Here is a 21,598-nt window from a genome sequence, read left to right as displayed (position 1 = left end):
AGTTAGATGCGACCAAACTCTTCCACGTTTTTCCTGTTTACATAGGTTTATATGACCAGTGACATGAAACAAGTTCAGTTACACAAATTGAAACGTAGCGATTTTCTATGCTATGGAAAGTCCGCACTATAATGACAGGCGTACTAACACCTTCTGCGCGCTTCGACAGCGCATTGATACCTTCACTCCTGAGTGAAGTGCGGACTTTCCATAGCATAGAAAATCGCCACATTTCAATTTGTGTAACTGAACTTTGTTTCATGTCACTGGTCATATAAACCTATGTAAACAGGAAAAACGTGGAAGAGTTTGGTCGCATCTAACTACAGCCCCAAAAAATACCATTGGCCATGCTGAGCCTAGCTACATTGCTAACAGGTGTGACAGCGCGTCTGACTGAATGGGAGGTCGCGCAAAGCTCGGAGAGGTACGGATCAGCTCGTCTCAATTCAGAGAAGAACATATTTCATTATGGAAGTACGGTGGACTGTTCCTTTAAAGTTTAAATAGACATTGTGAAGAAATCATATACAAGTAATGTGGACATTAGGAAAAGGTCAGTCTCGATAAGATATATAAATGTTTTTATTTAATTCAATATATTGAATATATGAAAATTTGAATTATTAATGGAACTGTAAATAACTATGGATTTTAATGGACATTTTTTAGAAAAACAAGTGATGTTGACTGAGTAATAACCAGTCCCCATAAAATGTAGATATTATTTTGAATTAATGCAATACACATTGATTTTGATACATATTGTTCTATATAATAGTGTCTTTATTTCAATAAGTATGAAAATAGGCATCAGGTGTTTTAATTAACTACAGCTCAGATTGCAGGAAATAGGGTGTGTAAGGTCTCATTTTGAAAAAAATTTCACGGGGGGTGTCCCCCTGGACCCCCCCTTATTACTTCGGGCGCCTTCGGCACCCTCAGGACATTTTACAGATTTTCTGCTTTTTTCATCAGGACCCACTCTCATCCCTGCACACGTGGTTGTGGAACACCGGTCTGCAATGTAAAAACACACTTGTGCAGCTTCCTGCCAGATTTAATTGGTTCAGTGTAAATCACTAAAGCTGGAATATTGAGGTTTCTTCTTCTTTACACCAATATTTAACAGTTATTCCATGAAATCGAGTCGTACATGAGCTGATAGTCAACGAGACGCGTAGCACTGAGTTGGCCATAATCCATGTACGAGGAGATTGAGTGGGAATAACTGTTTTATTCTATCCACGTTCACTGGATTTTGAGAAACACAGCAATTTTATTTTTAATTTTTGCAAATTCGATAAATAAAACTCATTTCCGCTTAGAATGTAAACAAACCGGCGAAATGCCCATAGCAATTTGTGAAAAATGCTATAATAATAATTCTTGAAATATAAAACACATGGGCGGCACGGTGGTGTAGTGGTTAGCGTTGTCGCCTCACAGCAAGAAGGTCCGGGTTCGAGCCCCGTGGCCGGCGAGGGCCTTTCTGTGCGGAGTTTGCATGTTCTCCCCGTGTCCGCGTGGGTTTCCTCCGGGTGCACCGGTTTCCCCCACAGTCCAAAGACATGCAGGTTAGGTTAACTGGTGACTCTAAATTGAGCGTAGGTGTGAATGTGAGTGTGAATGGTTGTCTGTGTCTATGTGTCAGCCCTGTGATGACCTGGCGACTTGTCCAGGGTGTACCCTGCCTTTCGCCCGTAGTCAGCTGGGATAGGCTCCAGCTTGCCTGCGACCCTGTAGAAGGATAAAGCGGCTAGAGATAATGAGATGAGATGAGATAAAACACATGTTCTTACCATGAAATACTTTCATTCCATATTTTGTTGCTTTTTTTATTTTATTTTTGGGGGTTTTGTTTTCGAGTTTTTATTTCATCATCAGTTGGTTCAGCAACACGCTCCACCATTTTGTTTTTCTCTACTCATGGTATATGAGCTGACAGCCTAGTAGTAGGGTAGCCGATCAGAGCCCACGATTGCTCATATCCTGTGAATGTGGATAGACTAATCGTGAATGTGTGTGTAAAAAGGGCTAGAAAGAGAAATAGGAAGGTAAGGTTTAGTCCTGTATGTATGCAGGCATGTATAGGAATATGACCGTTTAAAAAACAAACAAACAAAAAAAACTAAGAGGTTTTTACTAACTAGACTAAAGCATATCATTAATTAGCTGCATTAATAATTACACCAGTGGACGGTCCTCAGAAGGTTAGTAAGATGTACAGTGTGTGTGTGTGTGTGTGTGTGTGTGTGTGTGTGTGTGTGGGCACACCAGTTGGCCCTGGTGTGTGGTTGTGCGAGTGTGTGAGTCACTTATCCATGCTCAGTGTTGGTGTGTGGTTATGGGCGTGTGACAGACATGGACTGCAGCCCAGACCTCCCCGTGTAGGAGCCCGTGGCAGCGCAGGCCTGATTAGACTCCACTCAGCAGACTTGAGTGTTGACATCAGCCCTTAATAACCACACACACACACACGCCATTACTGCCTACTCTTGGATAATAACTGTGACACCCAGGCCTGTGTGACGGTGGTTGTGGCTGCACCTGTCCCACATGTTCCACACTGTAGCCTGTCCACTCGAAAGTTCACACTTCAGCTCATGCGTCTCTTATTTTCCTCTGCTCAATTCAGTGGACATGCTGACAGTGTTGTGAAATGAAACCAGTGTCCTCTGCGTCGAATTACCTCAGTGGAGTTAAGCCTCTGCCGAAGAGGAGTGTTCATTGAGCTACAGGACATCTAGAGAAACACATCGAAATGCTTTTTCCAGTTTACACCAGTGATCAGAAAGAGTGAATATATCAAGTGATACAGTTCAGCCTGTCAAGGCTTTTCTTCCCATCAGGTTGTCTTGTGACATTGTCTGAGCTGAAATATTGTAGCAGAGCCAAGAAACATATAAAGAAGTATAGTTTTTAAACACGAACGCAGCCGAAGGCAGCTCTTGATATTAATATTTAAAATGCTTACTGATGTAACGTCTGTGTATTTAATTCAACCGAGACTTAAGTGAGACTTTCCAGATTTACGCTGATTTCCTCAACTATTACAAACAAGAAAAAATGATTTTTGCTACCGTTTATTTGCTTGAGCTTTTATCAGACCAGTCTATTTTTAAAAGATGAGTTTTTCTTTTGGGGGAAATTCCGATTGATACTTTAATTTTATTCCTTTTGAATCAGAGCCCTCATCCAGCTGTATGAATATAATGTTGTGTTCTTCATCTCCTGTAAAGCTGCTTCTTTCTCTGAAAGGTGCTACAAAAATAAAGATTATTATTATTAGTATTATATTTCCACCATAGCCATGCGAAAGCCATCTGAAACACAAGCCATTGCCCTGCTTCACGTTCTTCCATCCCAAACACTGGAATGAACAGCCTTCATCAGCTTTCCAACTCAAACACCTCCGCTTCGCTCTCTGCACTGTTCCAGGTTTTCCTTAGGTGGCCCTGGTTCCTCAGGGCTCGTTGTACGTGTGTGTGTGTGTGTGTGTGTGTGTGTGTGTGGTCTTCAGCAAAGCAGCCGCTAACCGCCCCAAGCTTTTCCTGTGCTGCTTCTCCCTTACACCTCTCTCTTGCCCTCGCTCTCTGTAAATCTATCTATTGCTCTCTTTCTCGCCCTTGGTGCCAAGCACTCGCTCTCTGCAAAACTGCTCCGACTGGAGACACCGATGGCAAATATTTACACAATGAGCTGGTGGAATGCCGGCTTTTCATGGCCTGAAATGGCTCGGCAGAAGGGGTGCATCATTGCATTCAATCATCCGTATAATGTTGCCTCTCAGAGATATTTATGTGGCCTTATGGAGCATCTCCTCTTCAGTCTGGCAAATAGCAGCGAGAGTGTGGCAACTAACTATAGGCTTTAGTTGCACCAGGAAAAACTTGAAGCTCATGATCAAGGAAATAATTCAGATTGAAATATGTTGGCCTTCACATTTGTCACTTTTATGGATTAGAAATGAAGTGCAGTTCTACCTCACTGAGTTTCAAAGCGATGTCATTTTGTACAACATTGTCACTTTAAGCATTATATACGGGCTGTTTCACAATCAGGGTTGTCTCTTTGAATAACACCAACTAACTCCTGCAACTAGGCCCAGTATGTACTAGCAGGTTACCCGGGTGTTGCCAAGGTTTTGCAAAATTCTGGGTTGCCCCCAGACTTCCATGTCAAATTTGGTGAAGATCCGTCAAGAAATGGTGATGTTAACCCAAGACAAACAAAAATCCAAACGTCCACCACCCAAGGGCCCACCAGGGACCCCCTGGGTCCCAAATATGGAATTTCTGAGTTCTGCCAAAATGTGGCCATCTCCTGTACCTACGTGCCATGTTTAGTGAAGATCTGTCCAGAGTTTGTGTTGATAAATGTAACGTGAAAGGCATTGAGGGAGGGGTTGGATAGATGTTGTGCCCCCAGAGACCTCCCTGGGACTCGTACATGAATTTTGTTTATATCTGCAAAATTCTGGGTCATCCCGGGACCTACTTGCCAAATTTGGTGAAAATCCGTCGAGAAATGGAAACGTTAGCTGAAGACAAACAAACAAACTTTGCCACTTTTTATATATATAATATAATATGATGGAATTGCTTGTATCTTTTTTTACAGGGACACACCCGCTCTACCTACAGCCTTGACGTCTCTTATAAGCGCTTATAAATATGCTTGTACGGTAAGAGTCAAATGCAGCTCAGTTTTGACCTTGTTGTCATTTCATTTAATTCTACTTTAATTATTGCACATATTTTTTGGGTTAAATTCAGAATTGCATTTTTTTGGCATTGACTAGGTTTTACTTTGGAACATATACCATACTTTCATTCACAGTAGAAAAATATTTAAGTGGAAGTTACTTTTTTTTTGTAACCTAAGTGCCTCCGACAGGATCCTTTGCCCGTCAAAAATGTCCTCTCTGAAAAACAATCACCATATGATGCAGTTGTAAATGATTTTAAAAGAAAATATGTGTCTCTTTTGAAGCAGGATACTCTGTTGTTGCACAGTAAAAAACAACTTGAAACAGTTGCGGGACACATTTGCAGCAGAGCTTCATGTGTGGTTGAAATGTGAGTCTGTCAAAAAAAAAAAAGTGTCCTCACCGGAAAACCACAAGGGTCGTCCCCGCTTCAGTTGTCATGTCAAGTTTATTTTTATAGCGCTTTTAAGAACAGACATTGTCACAAAGCAGCTTTACAGAAAATTAAATACTTTAAAATTGAGCTAATTTTATCCCTGATTTATCCCCGATGAGCAAGCCTGTGGCGACGGTGATAAAGAAAAACTCCCTCAGACGACATGAGGAAGAAACCTCGAGAGGAACCAGACTCAAAAGGGAACCCATCCTCATCTGGGTGATAACAGATAGCGTGATTTTATAAATAACTTGCTTCAATAACTCATTCATTCATTCAAACTATTCATTGTAGTTTTAACATGAAGTCTGTTTTGTTGAAGTTATAAACTATTTATTGATGGAAACTTGAGCACAAAACTGTTCATGACAACTGCAGTCCTAAAGTTAGCAAGTCGACTGTAGTCCTCAGCCATACAGTGGATAAAAAGTGTCCACACCCCATTAAAATGATAGGTTTTTCTGATGTAAAAAAAAAATGAGACCACGATAAATCATTTCAAAACCTTTCCCACCTTTAATGTGACCTATAACCTGTATAATTCAATTGAAAAACAAACAAATCTGTTCGGGGGAAAAACATTTTTAAAAAAAAGTACAATAAGCTGGTTGCATAAGTGTGCACACCATTAAACTAATACTTTGTTGAAGCGCCTTTTGATTTAATTACAGCATTCAGTCTTTTTGGGTCGGAGTCTATCAGCCTGCCACATCTAGACTTGGCAATATTTGCCCACTCTTCCTTGCAAAAATGCTCCAAATCTGTCAGATTGCGAGGGCGTCTCTTGTGCACAGCCCTGTTCAGGTCACCCCATAGATTTCCAATTGGATTTAGGTCTGGGCTCTGGCTGGGCCATTCCAAAACTTTTTGGGGGTTGTTGTGCTGAAAGATGAAACTCCATTTTCAGCTTTCTAGCAGACACCTGAAGGTTTTGGGCCAAAATTGACTGGTATTTAGAACTGTTCATAATTCCCTCCACCTTGACTAAAGCCCCTGTTCCAGCTGAAGAAAAACAACCCCAAAACACTATGCTGCCACCACCATGCTTCACCGTGGGGATGGTGTTCTTTTAGTGATGCGCAGTGTTGTTTTTGCGCCAAACATACCTTTTGGAATTGTGGCCAAAAAGTTCAACCTTGGTTTCATCAGATGTAACACATTTTCCCACATGCTTTTGGAAGAGTTGATGATTTTTTTTTTTTTTCAAAATTTAGCTGGGCCTGGATGTTTTTCTTTGACCCTACCTCATAGTCCAGACATATGGAGAATATGGGAGATTGTTGTCACATGTAGTACACAACCAGTACTTGCCAGAAATTCCTGCAGCTCCTTCAGTGTTGCTGTAGGCCTCTCGGCAGCCTCCCTGACCAGTTTTCATCTTGTCTTTTCATCAATTTTGGAGGGACGTCCAGTTCTCGATAATGTCACTGTTGTCCCATATTGTCTCCACTTCTTGATGACTGTCTTCACTGTGCTCCATGGTATATCTAATGCCGTGGAAATGTTTTTGTACCCTTCTCCTGACTGATACCTTTCAACAATGAGATCCCTTTGACGCTTTGTAAGCTCTCTGTGAACCATGGCTTTTGCTGGAGGATGCAACTGAGTAAATGTCTGAACTTTATTTGGGGTTAATCAGAGTCATTTTAATTGATGGCAGGTGTGAACCCAAAAAGACTGAATGCATTACCGTAAGTGTCCAGAGCATCTTCCAAGTTTGACTTCCGACTGTCCATATGGGGCCGTCCTCCACAGGAGCAATGTGATGAGACTCCAGCTAGATGTAGGGCATCAGGATGGATCAGGCAGGTCCAAGGAGCAGAAGAGGTCAGCATCACTGGTGTCTCAGGATCGACATGTAACTCGACAGAGGGAAGAGACGGGGGGATGACAGGTTGTTAGGTATGCCCAATGTCACTTAATGAGTAAGAACAGGATACATTTTGCACTGAGTGAAAGCAGAGACTCCGGCAAGATTAACTATGAAAGCATAACTAAAAGGGAGAGCCAGAAGGTAACACAGGAATGAGGGCGCCCTGGGACATAAAGCAGCCAGCCACTTCACCATCAATACTTCAGTTGTTATTACAGTTACCACCATGTACAAACATCGCTGCACAGTACTTGAAATTTTGTACTTAAAATCACATCCATTTCAACAGCTTTTCACTTTGTATCCCTTACTCTTGTGGACTATAAGAAAGGTGGTCAGTTTTAGAAATACACTATATGCTGTCTTCGCACCACAAGCAACACGGCCAGTATCTGACCTGTAGCTCTGAAATTCTACGCAGTTAATTTCCATCTCAAAAGGTCATTTTTGGCAGCAGAGAAACACAGAAACTGAGGTTTGATTTTTGGACTATTGTGGATCTGTAAAGTATACCCTTGGTTGTCAAACAGCCCGTATGGTAGCTCCTGTTATTGTGTTCATTACAATATGTAGTGGAAATTCATTATGTCTGACTGTTTAAGTATTTTTAAGTTCGTTTCTTAGACAAGGATTTTAAGATCGTTACCTTGTTGACAGTTTCAGCATGAAACTTCCACCTTCCTCAGAACTGTCACCAGATGTCAGGTGGTGACGTGCCTTATCAGCTGATGTTACGTTACGGAAAACCTGACATCTGGTGACAGTTCTGAGGAAGGCGGAAGTTTCACGCTGAAACTGTCAACAAGGTAACGATCTTAAAATCCTTGTCCAAGAAGTGTTCGTTACAAATATTAATTTTCATTTATACCAATTTCAACTGTCCTAATACACTTGGCTATGTACAGGTGTACCCAGAAGTTTACATACACTCATCATGGACATGAATGTCATGACAGTATTGGGGTTTTAATGATTTCTTTGAACTGTCCTTTTTTTGTGGCAGAATGATTGTACAACGTACATCTTTAATAGAGAAAAAAAGAATTTGGTGCACAAGTTTTTTTGGTTTTCTGAAATCAAAATTATACACACAGGGTCAAAAATTTCCATAAACCACACCTAATATTTGGTTAAATGCCCCTTTAGGAAGTTTCACCTTAACCAGGCACTTTTGTTCACCATGAACAAGCTTCTGGCAGAATTCTGCTTGGATATTTGACCGCTCTTCTTGGCAGGATTGGTAGACTTCAGTTAAATTTGTTGGTTTCCTGGCACGGAATTTGAGCACAGTCCATATATTTTCGATAGGGGTTGAGGTCAGGACACTGGAAAGGCCATTCCAAAAGCCTGCTTTTTCCATTCCGCAACCAGCTTTGATGTGTTTGGGGTCATTGTCCTGTTGGAACACCCAACTGTGTCGGTCATGCTGAAGAATTCTGAGGCAGGCCGCCTTCTTTATTATTCCATCCACTTTGTTTAATCATGCTTAACAGTTGCTTAACAGTTGGTACAGTGTTCATGGGGTTGAATGCCTCGCCTTTACTCCTCCAAACATACCTCTGGTCATTGTGGCAAACAACCTAATCTTTGTCTTATCTGACCATTAAACTTTCCTCCAGTTTTTTCTTTGTCCGTGTGGTCAACTGCAAACATTAGTCGAGCTTGAAGGTGTCGGTTTTGAAGCAAGGCTTCTTTGTGCCACAGAAAAAGAAAACGGTTCAAAGAAATCATTGAAATCCCAATATTGCCATGACGTTTATGTCCATGATGAGGGTCTGATACTGCAACCATATGATACAGCTTTAACAAGCACTAGTGCAGTGGATCCTCCCCGTCATGCCTCGTAGACGTGTTGGCTAGATTTATGGGACAAGAGGAAAGTTTATCTTGGCAGCAAGTCGTGTTAACATTATCAAAAGTTGCTTAGTTAGCTGATATTTCTTTAGCTTCCCTATAAGATGCTTTTTCTGTCTCTTATGAAACACCCTCGGATCTTTTATCCACTTGGATGCATCCACACACATCCTCAGCTGCTTTAATAGCTATTAAAAGTCATCTGGGTTCCCCCCCCTCCCCCTTTCAATCTTCAACTGTCCAGTTTGGGTGAACCTGTGCTCATTGTAGCTTCAGATTCCTATTCTTGGCTGACACGAGTGAAACCTGATGTAGTCTTCTGCTGCTGCTGGAGCATATCCACCTTGACATTTCACGTTGTGCATGCTGGGATGCTTTTCTGCTCACCACGGTTGTAGAGTGGTAAAAAAAAATGACCTGTCAGCTCAAACCTATCCGTCTTTCCAATCTCCTTTGACCTCATCTCAGCAACAAGGTGTTTCTGGAGTACAGAACTGCTCCTCACTTGATGTTTTATTCATTCATTCATTTATTTAGTTATTTTTACCCCATTCTTTGTCAACTTTAGCGACTGCTGTGCATGTGGATTTCCTGAAATACTCATCCCCTTCTGGCACCAACAACCATGCCATGCTGAAAGTTACTGAGATTACTTAATGTTTGACGTGAACATTAATTCTTGATATGCTCTTGATGCGTATCTGCATGCCACGGCCACGTGATTAGCTAATTGGATAACAGCATGAATGAGCAGGGGGTACAGGTATTCCTAACAAAGTCTATTTTATTGGCTTTGTTGAAGTACTGTTTATTCTCTTCTGAAGTAAAATGAGTAACGATTGTCATCTTTCACCTCTAGTTACATTCGTGTTGTGCAGCAAAGCCAGGAATACAGTTCCAAATATGGCGATCACAACCAAAAAATGTCATATGGATATGAATCACTGGGATATGACAGAAAGCTCTCCTGACCTTTGAAATGTCAGGTTCGAGAGCTCTTCAAACCTTCATCTATCTGCCCTGACTGTTTCAGAGATATGAAAGCACCTTGGCAAAACACAATTTACTCCAAAACGAGATAGCGCCTGGTCTTGAGCGTTTCATTTCCCAGGTACAAGTGTTTGTTATCAGGCTATGTAACGTTTCTATAGAATGCTTTGTGCTGGAAGTGACGGCAGTGGCTCGGTTATCAGCTCGTGCTTTTCCTTTGTCTTTTGCCTGTTATCACCATATCTGTGTGTCAGTCAGTTTAAAGACCTGCCCCTGAACCTGCTTATCTCTGACAGTAGCTCTGTACCATGGAGGTGATGTGTTAAGGCACTTAACACCCAGTGAGCTGATATAAACTCACCTAGAATTCATGCAGGGCATAAGAGACCTGTCGAAACCATACTGCTTCTGTCCATTAGCACTATCATACTGAATGGGTTGTTCCTGTCAGGGTGGGATGATCGTATTCCTCTCTGCCAGCAGCTCATCTCAAACTGGACAGAGGATCGTGGTTGAACGGAAGCATGGGCTAATGATGGAAAGATGATGTTTGCAGAAGAAATCCAAACAATACAATGATAATCAATGCTTCTTAACTTTCTTTAAAAATGTTAGAGATAAATTACATCACACAAAAAATGTGCTTTTGTCCAATATTTATTGACATTAAATAAGTAGTCAAATATCTATGCCAGAGGGGAACCATCAGGGCCTTCTAGTCCTTCAGAGAAGGCCCAAAGATATCAGCATTTCAAATGTTAGATTTAATTTCTATCATTCTTTCATAATTTAATTATAACTATTCTCTTCTAATTCTAATTTGGTCTAATTTTTTATAAAATTTGCTTCAGAAATGAAAGGGTTACTGTACTGAAAACATTCAAATCGAGTTATCCAGTGAGATTTGTTTGTTTGTTGTCTTTAGGCTGAGAAGAGTTTCGAGCTGCTCACTCATTGGTTAGGACTTCATTGCCGGGACAGAAGGCTATGGCAGTGTATGTTTATGTAGGAAGTGACAGATGAATTAACCAATCAGATTTTGATTTATAGTGGGAGGGACCAAAAATTTATCACCCTCAGCCTGCTTGAATGCCAATGTGAGCTTAACCGCAAGTCAGCACCGTCAGCGCAGCAGTGAAGTCACCTTCCAGCCGGTGTAGCGTTCATCAGTAATGTTAGCGAATGCTAATAAAGTGGTCAAGCCAGTGCTATCGAGAGCAAGTAGCACAGGCTAACGACCGAGAAACTAAGATTTCTGTCTCCAGACTCTTCTTCCACGCTGCACGCTCGCTACAGTATTTTTCACTCAGATTTAAGTATTCATTTCCCTGTGGAATTTACTTAGTTACTTTTAAAATCAACATTGACAGCTATACACAACGGAGCGACCTGGCAGCCTGCCGCTAATCCCTTACAAAATCCTTTGCCCTGTTGCTTTTTGGTGTCTGGATAAGTTTTGGCTGAGCTCAAGTCCCAGCTTTAATAGTAACGGTTCACCACTGATCTACACTCAGTTACTAGAAGTCAGTATTAGACTTAGACAACCTTTATTGTCATTCAGTATGCAACAAGTGTACACAGAACGAAATTTCTTTGCAATTTGGCTCAGCACAGAAATAAATTTGATGTGTAGTAAATTAAATTATGCAGCAGCAAAAATATCCATCTCATTCCCATCTCATTATCTCTAGCCGCTTTATCCTTCTACAGGGTCGCAGGCAAGCTGGAGCCTATCCCAGCTGACTACGGGCGAAAGGCAGGGTACACCCTGGACAAGTCGTCAGGTCATCACAGGGCTGACATATAGACACAGACAGCCATTCACACTCACAATCACACCTACGGTCAATTTAGAGTCACCAGTTCACCTAACCTGCATGTCTTTGGACTGTGGGGGAAACCGGAGCACCCGGAGGAAACCCACGCGGACACGGGGAGAACATGCAAACTCCACACAGAAAGGCCCTCGCCGGCCACGGGGCTCGAACCCGGACCTTCTTGCTGTGAGGCGACACCGCTAACCACTACACCACCGTGCCGCCCAGCAAAAATATTATAAAGTGTAATAGTATAAAGTGACCTGTGGAATTAAGAATGTTCAAGTATAAATAGAAGTTTAGAGTTTGGGTTTGGAGTTCAGCAGTCTGGTGACCTGAGGGAAAAAGCTGTTACAGAACCTGGTGGTCCTGCACCAAATGCTGCGGAATCTCTTTCCAGAGGCCAGAGGGGAGAACAGTCTATAATGAGGGTGTGAGGGGTCACTGATGATGTTTCTGGCTCGAGACATGCAGCGCCTTGGTGCAAAGTCCTGAATGGAGGGAAGAGAAGTCCCAATGATTTTCTCTGCTTTATTATTTTATTTATTATTTGTCACATGCACACTTCAAGCACAGTGAAATTCATCCTCTGCATTTAACCCATCTGAAGCAGTGAGCACACGCACACACACTCAGAGCAGTGGGCAGCCACACACAGCACCCGGGGAGTGGTCAGGGGTCGGGTACCTTGCTCAAGGGCACCTCAGCCCAAGGCTGCCCCACATCAGCCCAACTGCATATATTTGGACTGTGGGGGAAACTGGAGCACCTGGAGGAAACCCACGCTGACACGGGGAGAACATGCAAACTCCACACGGAAAGGCCCTCGCCGGCCGCTGGGTTCGAACCCGGAACCTTCTTGCTGTGAGGGGACCGTGCTAACCCCTACACCACCATACCTCCCGCTGTCCTCACCACTCTCCTCACATTCTTCCAGTCAGAGGCACTGCAGCCTCCATACCACACAGAGATGCAGCTGGTTAGAATGCTCTCTATGGTGCTTCTGTAGAATGTAGTGAGGATGGGCGGGGGCAGGTGGGCTCTTCTCATCCTACACAGGAAGTGCAGATGCTGCTGTGCCTTCTTGACCAGTGACACAGTGTTCACAGACCAGGTGAAGTTGTCTGTGATGTGCACCCCCAGGAACATGGTGCTATTGACCACCTTCACAGCCGTGTTGTTGATGAGAAGTGGAGCGTGGCTGGGCTGGTTTTTCCTGAAGTCAACAATGATCTCTTTAGTTTTGTCCATGTTCAGGATCAGGTTGTTTTCCCTGCACCAACCCACCAGCTGCTCCACCTCCTCTCTATAGGCCAGGTCGTTGTCATCCCTGATGAGGCCCACCACTGTTGTGTCGTCTGCAAACTTCACAGTGTGGTTGCTGGCAGCCCTGGGAACGCAGTCATGTGTCATCAGAGTGAACAGCAGAAGGCTGAGGACACAGCCCTGAGGGGAGCCTGTGCTGAGGATGATGACACTGGAGGTGTTCTGTCCTACCCGCACTGACTGTGGTCTTTCAGTGAGGAAGTCTAGCAGCCAGTTGCACAGGGGGGTGCTGAAGCCCAGGGGACCCAGTTTGTTCACCAGATGCTGTGGAATGATAGTATTAAACGCTGAACTGAAGTCCAGGAACAGCATCCGCACATGAGTGTTCTTCTCCTCCAGATGTGCAAGGCTCAGGTGAAGAGTGGAGGAGACGGCGTCTTCAGTGGAGCGGTTTGGCTGGTAGGCAAACTGGAAGGGGTCGAATGTGGGAGGGAGCCTGGAGGTGATGTACTCCTTTACCAGCCTCTCAAAGCACTTCATCATAATGGGAGTGAGTGCGATGGGCCAGTAGTCGTTGAGTGATTTGAGGTTTTTTTGGCACTGGGATGATGGTGGTAGTCCTGAAACATGATGGGACTTTGGCTTGATCCAATGAGTACTAGTTAACTAGCTAATACTACCTCAGTGCTTAATGTTATGAATCCTAGTGTTGGTGATGTAGTTAACATAAATGCATATTGAATCATGGTGAGTAGGGGGAAAATGTAACAGTAACAGTCTTGCATCCATTTTGAACAAAGATGGCTAACGGTACGTTCACACCAAATGCGGCGAGAGCGTTAAAGCAACCAGAATTCTTTCATTTTCTATGTGAGCCAGTGTGTCTTGGTGGAGAACAGTGGCATAACTATTGGCGGCATGTCTTGGGCAGTGGGGGCATCAGAATAGTCTGGGCATGTTTATGGTAATGGTGGCAACCAATCAGAATTTAGAAGTGCTCAGTTCTAAAGAATACTAGAGAACACTGTGGTGTAAATTTTAGTTCCATTCAAAATGTTCCTAAGTACAGTGGAGGAGAAATTAATAATAGTGGTGGCAGGTTTCACCATTATTGTCCCCCGGCATATAATGCGCGGGGATATTGCTATCACTCTGTCTGTCTGTAAACATTGTAGTTTCCGGAGTATAACTCAAAAACTATTAGGAATTTTTTTCACGAAACTTGACAGTTATATGAAGTGACTAGAGGAGTTGTGCCTTTTGACATTTTGGGATTTCTGTGATTTTTTTTTTCTTGTATTTCCATGGCAACCAATTCAACTTATGAAAATTTGGAGTGGGGTTTCATGCGGGGGGGAATACATCATCTCCTGATGACTCTTGTTTATTTATAATGTGTCCCTGTTTGTGTATAGGGACATAACTATAAAAACAAACAAATAAACTGCTTGTTGAAATTTGACAACACTTCACATCAATACAAATGTCATGCCACACAACTACTAAACACTTCTCTATGTCAAGGTCAGGAGGAAATGTATTGGTTCAAACACTGAGTGGGTGGAGTTTACTTTTCAAACATTGTGTTCATCCCCTAGCTCGTACTTTTTGGTAAAAGTACATTATGGTGTAACCAGGGCTTTGAACCAGAATTTTTTTCCTGTTGGTTCGTTCCGAACAGAAACGGAATTTTAACGTTTCCGGTTTTGGGTTCCACCATTAAATAGACGTTCCCGAACCGGTTAGAACAAAAAAAATTTCGTTCCCGGAACGGTTAATTACGTTCCCTGTCAGCTGTTTAACAAATGGCTATAAAATTATGTCTCTGTCTCATCCAGCTTAAGCCAAATGTAGGCTAATTCTATTACAACCTTCATTAAATAAGACAAGAAATAATTCAAAACAATTATTATTTCAAATGTTGGCGATTTGGCTTCTCAGTATGTCTTCCCATCTACACAAACAGAAAAAGTGCCAAAAATGAAAGAGAATTCATTTAGTGTGTTACCAAAGGCTAGTCAGGCCCTATACAGGGCTTTCCACAAGTGTCGGCTGCCAGCCATACAGCCGGCACACAATTAAGTCCAGCCGGCTACTTTAATGACTTATTTTTGTAGCCCACAGGTTCTAAATATTAATTTTCGATTTTAATAAAATTAAATGTTTATCTAACGGACTGACAATGTCAAACTGAACCGCACTCATTTAAGTTGTGATTCGCGCTGTTTGTACCGATAATAACCACAAATTCCCCGCCGACTTCACTGGTCCGCGGCCCCGACATGCGGTGTGCGTGCACTCGGCGGAGGCAGTAGTGCGCGTGCACTCGGCGGAGGCAGTAGTGCGCGTGCGCGCGCACTCGGCGGAGTTTATTTTGTGTTTAACACCCCCTCCCCCGGCCGGCTACTTATTTGTCATGGCTGGCTAGTATGAGCCTTACTGGAAAGCCCTGTATGCATTGATAGGCTAACAGAGGTTAACGTCATTTAATGTTCGCGAGCCTCTCATTAACGTGGACAAATATATTGATATCGTGTTTGAAATTGACGTTTTTGAATAACGATAGACTGCAATATTTACCTCTTATTTAAGATGTGGAGACGTGATAGTAGTCCACCCTCCCGCTCTCTCCATTCAGTCAGCGAACGTCACACAGGAAGTGAACCCCAGCGGGTCATAGAAACTTGCGCAGGAGAAGAATGACTTTTTTATTTGTAGGCTACGGAAACTTTGAGGAATGAAATAAAAACCGGTATTAACCGGTTACCGTTATTTTTAATAAGCGTTTCTGTTCCGGAACATAAAAAATAATAAAGTTTCTGGTTTCGTTTCTGTTCCATGTGAAATAGAAAAAGTTCCCGGTTTTCGCTTTCGTTCCTTGAACCGGTTCAAAGCCCTGGATGTAACTAAGCTAATACTGGTGTAATGTTACGTTCACACCAAAAGTGCAATAATGTTGTCAAAGTTTGTGGACGCTCTGTGACATACAAGAAATAGGCGACTACAATTTCATTTAGAGTGCTTCGTTTTACAAACTTTATTTGAAGGGGCCGCAAAGCAAACACGTCAACTGGTATCTTTGGGCTGACTGTAGTAGGGCATAAGTTAAGATCTCATGAAATAATTTAAATGTGACAGTAAGAAATCAATGGATGAAGGAAAAATAATGAACAATTATGATTACATGATTGGTAAGAAAATACCGCGAGTTGGCCTAGTGGTTAGCGTGTCCACCTCTTGATCGGGAGATCGCGAGTTCTACTCACAGTCGGGTCATACCAAAGACCATCATAAAAATGGTACCTACTGCCGTCTGGCAAGGCACGCTGCAATACAGATGCGAGTGGGGAGTCAAACTCTCGCGGTTACCAGAGGACTCGCCCCCCACTGTAACCCTAGCTATGTAATAGGCGAGAGGCCGAGGGCTACGGAGATCGGCGCCACCCTATGCGCCACATGGCATGGGAAGGGACATTTGATTGGTAAGAAAATAAACTATGACATTAACTAATTAAAACCCACTTTTTCGCATGAGCAGAAAAGAGATGTGGAGTGTAAAGTAATTTTTACACTTTATATTGTTGTGTGTTTATAGGACTGTCCCAATTTCGGGTTAAAATGAAAGTGTCTCTGTTCTGTCAGACAGACGACTGAAATACTTGAGAAACGAATAGCTAGCGTGACTCAACCTTCACGCTTCTGTTTTTGTGTTGGGGTTTATTTTAGTGTCTCGTGACCTAAAAGCTTTAAAATATTTCCGAAAGTGTGAGATGCCACTGCACAATAAAATACATGCCATTATCTCACCTTCCACCTATAATTTACTTCTTCAATAATCATCAGTAAGTTTTTGTTTTTTCCCCCGTACGAGACGCTTTGTGGCATAAAAGTGAGCGAGTTAAGGGGTTTTCCATGCAACAGCTGCAGCCCTTAGCGAAAGTATTTCCTCTGTTAGTCAGGTGACTTTGCCGAGGCCTGACAGAGATTTACAGCCCTCCTGACGCATACCTCTCTCCATCTGAACAAACTCCTCTTTTATCTTCCCTCGGTTTTACACTCCCACCTTTTGAGCCTCATGCTCTGCCCCTCTGTAAGGAGGAGTGTAATGTAAATTGAATGTAAACTCTGGATTAAGGCTTTTCATGCATGCAGAGAGCTAAAGGTCCATCGAGGCTCGTTTATTACGGCTCTGCGTAACAGGTTTGTTTGGCTTGACCGAGTGTTTAGTTTGAGAGTAAAGTTACAGTAATAAAGCTGCATGTTAACTTTTTGTCCTGGTGCTGGAAATGTTGCTGCTGCTGCACAAATGAGTGTAGTAAAGTAATAATCCTTCTGCACAGCGGTAATGATGATGGAGTACTAACAGGCTTATTATTGGCCTGAACTGCTGAATGAGAATAATTATGAACTCGAGTGATGGAGCTGAGCTTGAGGAACTGTCAGGTCCAGAATTCATTCACACACCATGGATAATGCTGGTGTTTCTACTGCTGGGGTGTTTCCAGGGACGTAATAGTAGGGTTTATAGTTTAATTTCTTGTTTCGGCCACACCCGCTTCAGGTTTAAATCCAACAAGAAATAAAAATACGGACATTTGGAGCCCAAAACAGATACAGATTGTGTCATTGCATTGCACTCCTTATATGGATGCTCATATATTTTAACAGTTATTCCATGAAATCGAGTCGTACATGATAGCCGTACATGATAGCTGATAGCCGACGAGGCGCATAGCACCAAGTCGGCTATAAGTCATGTACGACGAGATTTCGTGGAGTAACTGTTTTATTCTATCCACATTCACTGGATTTTGAGAAATGGAGCATTTTTATTTTTATTTTTTGCAAATTTGATAAATAAAAACTTTATACAAAACATCCGACAAAATCATTTCCGCTTAGAATGTAAACAAACCGGTGAAATGACAGGAGCAATTTGTGAAAAATGAGATAATAATAATAATAATAATAATAATAATAATTCTTGAAAAATTTAAAAAAGATACGTTCTTACCATCAAATACTTTCATTCCATATTTTGTTGCTTTTTTTTGTATTTTTTGGGGGTTTTCTTCTTCTTGAGGGTGTTTTCCTGGTTGGCAAACCAACTTAAAGGTGCATTACCACCACCAACTGGGCTGGAGTGTGGAACAGGAGATATTGGGGGTGGGGAAAAAAAACAACTATTCGTTTAGCTATTTCTCATCTCATCTCATTATCTCTAGCCGCTTTATCCTTCTACAGGGTCGCAGGCAAGCTGGAGCCTATCCCAGCTGACTACGGGTGAAAGGCGGGGTACACCCTGGACAAGTCGCCAGGTCATCACAGGGCTGACACACAGACAACCATTCACACTCACATTCACACCTACGGTCAATTTAGAGTCACCAGTTAACCTAACCTGCATGTCTTTGGACTGTGGGGGAAACCGGAGCACCCGGAGGAAACCCACGCGGAGAACATGCAAACTCCACACAGAAAGGCCCTCGCCGGCCCCGGGGCTCGAACCCAGGACCTTCTTGCTGTGAGGCGACAGCGCTAACCACTACACCACCGTGCCGCCTTAGCTATTTCTGTTTATTTTAAATATTTGATAGCAATTTTGGGGGGGGGGTTGTTTTCAAGTAGTTTTGTTGGTTCAGCAACATGCTCTGCCACTTTGTTTTTCTCTAGCTGATATCCTAGTAGTAAAGTATCCAATCAGAGCGCACGATTGCTCATATCCAGTGAATGTGGATAGAACAATTAACATTAGTCTAAGCAATGTTATTAAAAACAACAATCCTTTTTTTTTCCCCAAAAGCAAAGCGGAAAAACTGATTTGACACATGATGCTCATATATTTATCTCAGATTTTTAATTTTTTTTTAACAATCCTGTTTTTCTGTGTGTGTAGGAGATGAAGCCCTGGCGCAATATGGCCATGATTTCCTGCACACTGTGGAGAAGCTCCTGAAAGAGTGCACCGAGAAGAGAGAGAAAGCAGCAAGTCAGCTGCACTCCCTCCAGCAAGAGCAGCAGCAGGCCGTTCAGACCCTGCACAACCTCCGAGCCCAGAGCAAGGAAGTGAGCACAGAAAAGACCCAGGTTCAGTCAGTATGTCCTGGGAACGCTCAGTGTGAGGGTCCTGCTGCTCAGTCTGGAAGTGCAGGAAAATCCAGAGCTGCACCTAAAGAGCCGTCCGGCGTGCCAGCCGAGCAGAGAAACCGAGCGGTCCAGAGAGCTCTGTCGGTCCATGTCTCCAGAAACAGCTCATCTCAAGAAACAGGGGTCAACCAGAGGCCGGGTGGAGAGGAGGATGGGCTGAAGAGGAGGAGTTCTTTCAGGAGCAAAAGCAGGAAGACAGCAGATAGACCTGAGTGGCAGACCTAGACACGTTGAGGGAAAGAGAAACCATTTCGAAGTCCAACTTCTCCATTTTCATATTACTTGCCTGTCCTGTGAGTTCCTGAGTAGTAATGTGTGTGTGGGAGGGGGGTTGCTAATGCCTATTTGAAAAGCCTCTCTGGGTGGAAATGAAAGCACTTAAAGAGCCTTGTTCCGTCAAGCAAAATCCACATCCATTTTTTTCAGCTTTCAGGGCCTCGGATAAGACGAGAGGACGACAAGCCAGGGGGCGCGTTACACGATCACACAATGGCACACTGTTTTTATTCACTTCCTTCAAATAGCTGTCAAGGCAGGTGTTTTTTTTTTTTAAAGTCCTACAAGCCCTGGTTTTATGATAAAGCCTATTTCTGTACGTTGTCTTTGTTTGGATAAGGAGCGTTTACTCTGTTTATTTAAACTGACAGTTTTGTAACAAGCTCTACAGACAACCTGAAACCAAATCTGCAAACCTGACGGTTTTTTACCTTGTTAGTTCATGTCCTGATATCAGTGTTCAATGTCAGCCAATTAAAAAATAAATAAATCTCGTAAATAAACAAATGGAGCTAAAAGTCGGTCTTTATGTCTGTCCTTTATCAAAAAAGCTGCATGTTGAATTTGTTCTTCACGGTATAACCACTAAAGTGATGAAAATAGACGGGAGGATTTTTTTTTGTCAGGGAGGCCGCCCGCCATAACTCCATCATGCATGATGTCATTTTCTGGAGGCGTACAGTACAAGTGCATGCTATACTAGACTATAGTATAATATTATGGTCTGGCGTGACTTCTTGGTCAATTTGTTTGCATTTCTTCACAAAAAATATGGCACTTCAGGATTAAAAAAGGAATCAAAATAAAGTACTGGCTAGTTTATTGTTTGTTTATTTTAAAAATATATATATTTGCCTGCTTATCTTCCATCCATTTGATGCGTGACACGGTGGTATGCTGTCGTGCTGCCGGTGTTTTGTGGTGAAACAAAGTCGGGATCGCGTCTGGCTTTAGTTGTCGTTTCTGCCTCGTGTCTCGCTTCTTCCCAGTGATTTTTTTCAAACAAGTCCTCCACAGAACAATCTTCTGTAAAATGCTCACTGCACAATTTGCTGCTTTTTCCGGGAGTAAAGTTTTCTCGCTTTACTTGATGAAGCCACTCGGCTAAACGTCTTGGATCCAGGACGGAATGAAGAAGACGTGCGGAATCCTACGTCACACAGCACCACCCTCATTTTAGTCTCCTAATAGATCCATATATCTGGCTAATCCACACCTGGGGACATGGCCCAGCGGACTGATGTTACAACCTTAATGTTTTTTTAAGCTAAAGTCTGCTTAATTTTTTTCATCTCGAACATCTTGTATTTAAAACTATATGGCCTTTCAATTTCATAAAATTGGTGAAATTTATTTCCCTCTGAAATTTGGTCATTGTGATATATGACACATTCTATGGCTGGGAAGTTATTTAATTTGAGGGAACTGAGCAAATAATGTGCATGACATCTCTCGCTTTGCGCAGTCAAGCAGACAGAGGAAGTCCGTGTGCGCATGTGCAGGTTTACCTTTGACCGTGCACTGACCGTTACATCATTCTGTCACTAAACGAACAGCTGATCACACCGAGGTGCTTGCTGACCGCCGATATTTATTAGTTTGGTCCTGCGTTTCCTTTCCTTCACAACATAACGTCTTTTCTTCTCACTTTCTGTTACTGTCGTCGGTCTTTCACGTTTCATTTGCACACTCGCATCCTCCGTCTTCTCTCCTGTTTCAAATTTGTATCCCACATTGCCTTGAGCGAATGGGGAAAGCCCACCATGTGATGCATGACGTAGTATCTTGAATTGGGTCATGATGAAGCAGGAAATAATAGTGGCCATGTGGCCTTAAATTCATTAATTGTTCTATTTAAAAAAACTAATAAAATTGGAAGTCTGTGATTCGAATTCAGTAGCTTTCAGTCCACTTAACAAAAATAATTGGGTGTCGGGGAAAATTCTTTTTATGACCTACATTTGAAAAATCTGAAAGGCAGTGTAGCTTTAAAGTATAATGATGATATTTCATAACCCCGTAATTTAAAAATTTCCTGGTTAATCGCTTTTACAGAATTTTTGTTTCTTCCAGAAATGCAACGCTTCTTGCATCTTGAAGTAACTTGAGTTAATGATGCCATGTGAAGCTTATGTGTCACATTCGCATTAACGGCTCTCGTTATACATAAACTCCGGGGCTCTTCTAGATTTTCATGAATCCTGAATTTCTTGTGTAAACGCTCCTGT

The 21,598-nt window shown here is 42.5% G+C and overlaps 1 protein-coding gene across 2 annotated transcripts in view; it reads left to right on the top strand.

Annotated features, from left to right (window-relative positions):
* Positions 1-19,874, top strand: part of LOC132872795 (uncharacterized) — a 149,109-nt gene extending 129,235 nt beyond the window's left edge. For both annotated transcript variants that reach the window (XM_060907883.1, XM_060907884.1), the window contains one exon: positions 18,844-19,874. In XM_060907883.1, coding sequence (XP_060763866.1) covers positions 18,844-19,319 — 476 coding nt within the window. In that variant the 3' untranslated portion in view covers positions 19,320-19,874. The remainder of the gene's footprint in view (positions 1-18,843) is intronic.
* The last annotated feature ends 1,724 nt before the right edge of the window (positions 19,875-21,598 follow it).

The sequence above is a fragment of the Neoarius graeffei genome, chromosome 24 (genome assembly GCF_027579695.1).
Source record: "Neoarius graeffei isolate fNeoGra1 chromosome 24, fNeoGra1.pri, whole genome shotgun sequence".
NCBI classification, from domain to species: Eukaryota; Metazoa; Chordata; class Actinopteri; order Siluriformes; family Ariidae; genus Neoarius; species Neoarius graeffei.
This window is presented reverse-complemented; position numbering and strand designations above follow the sequence as displayed.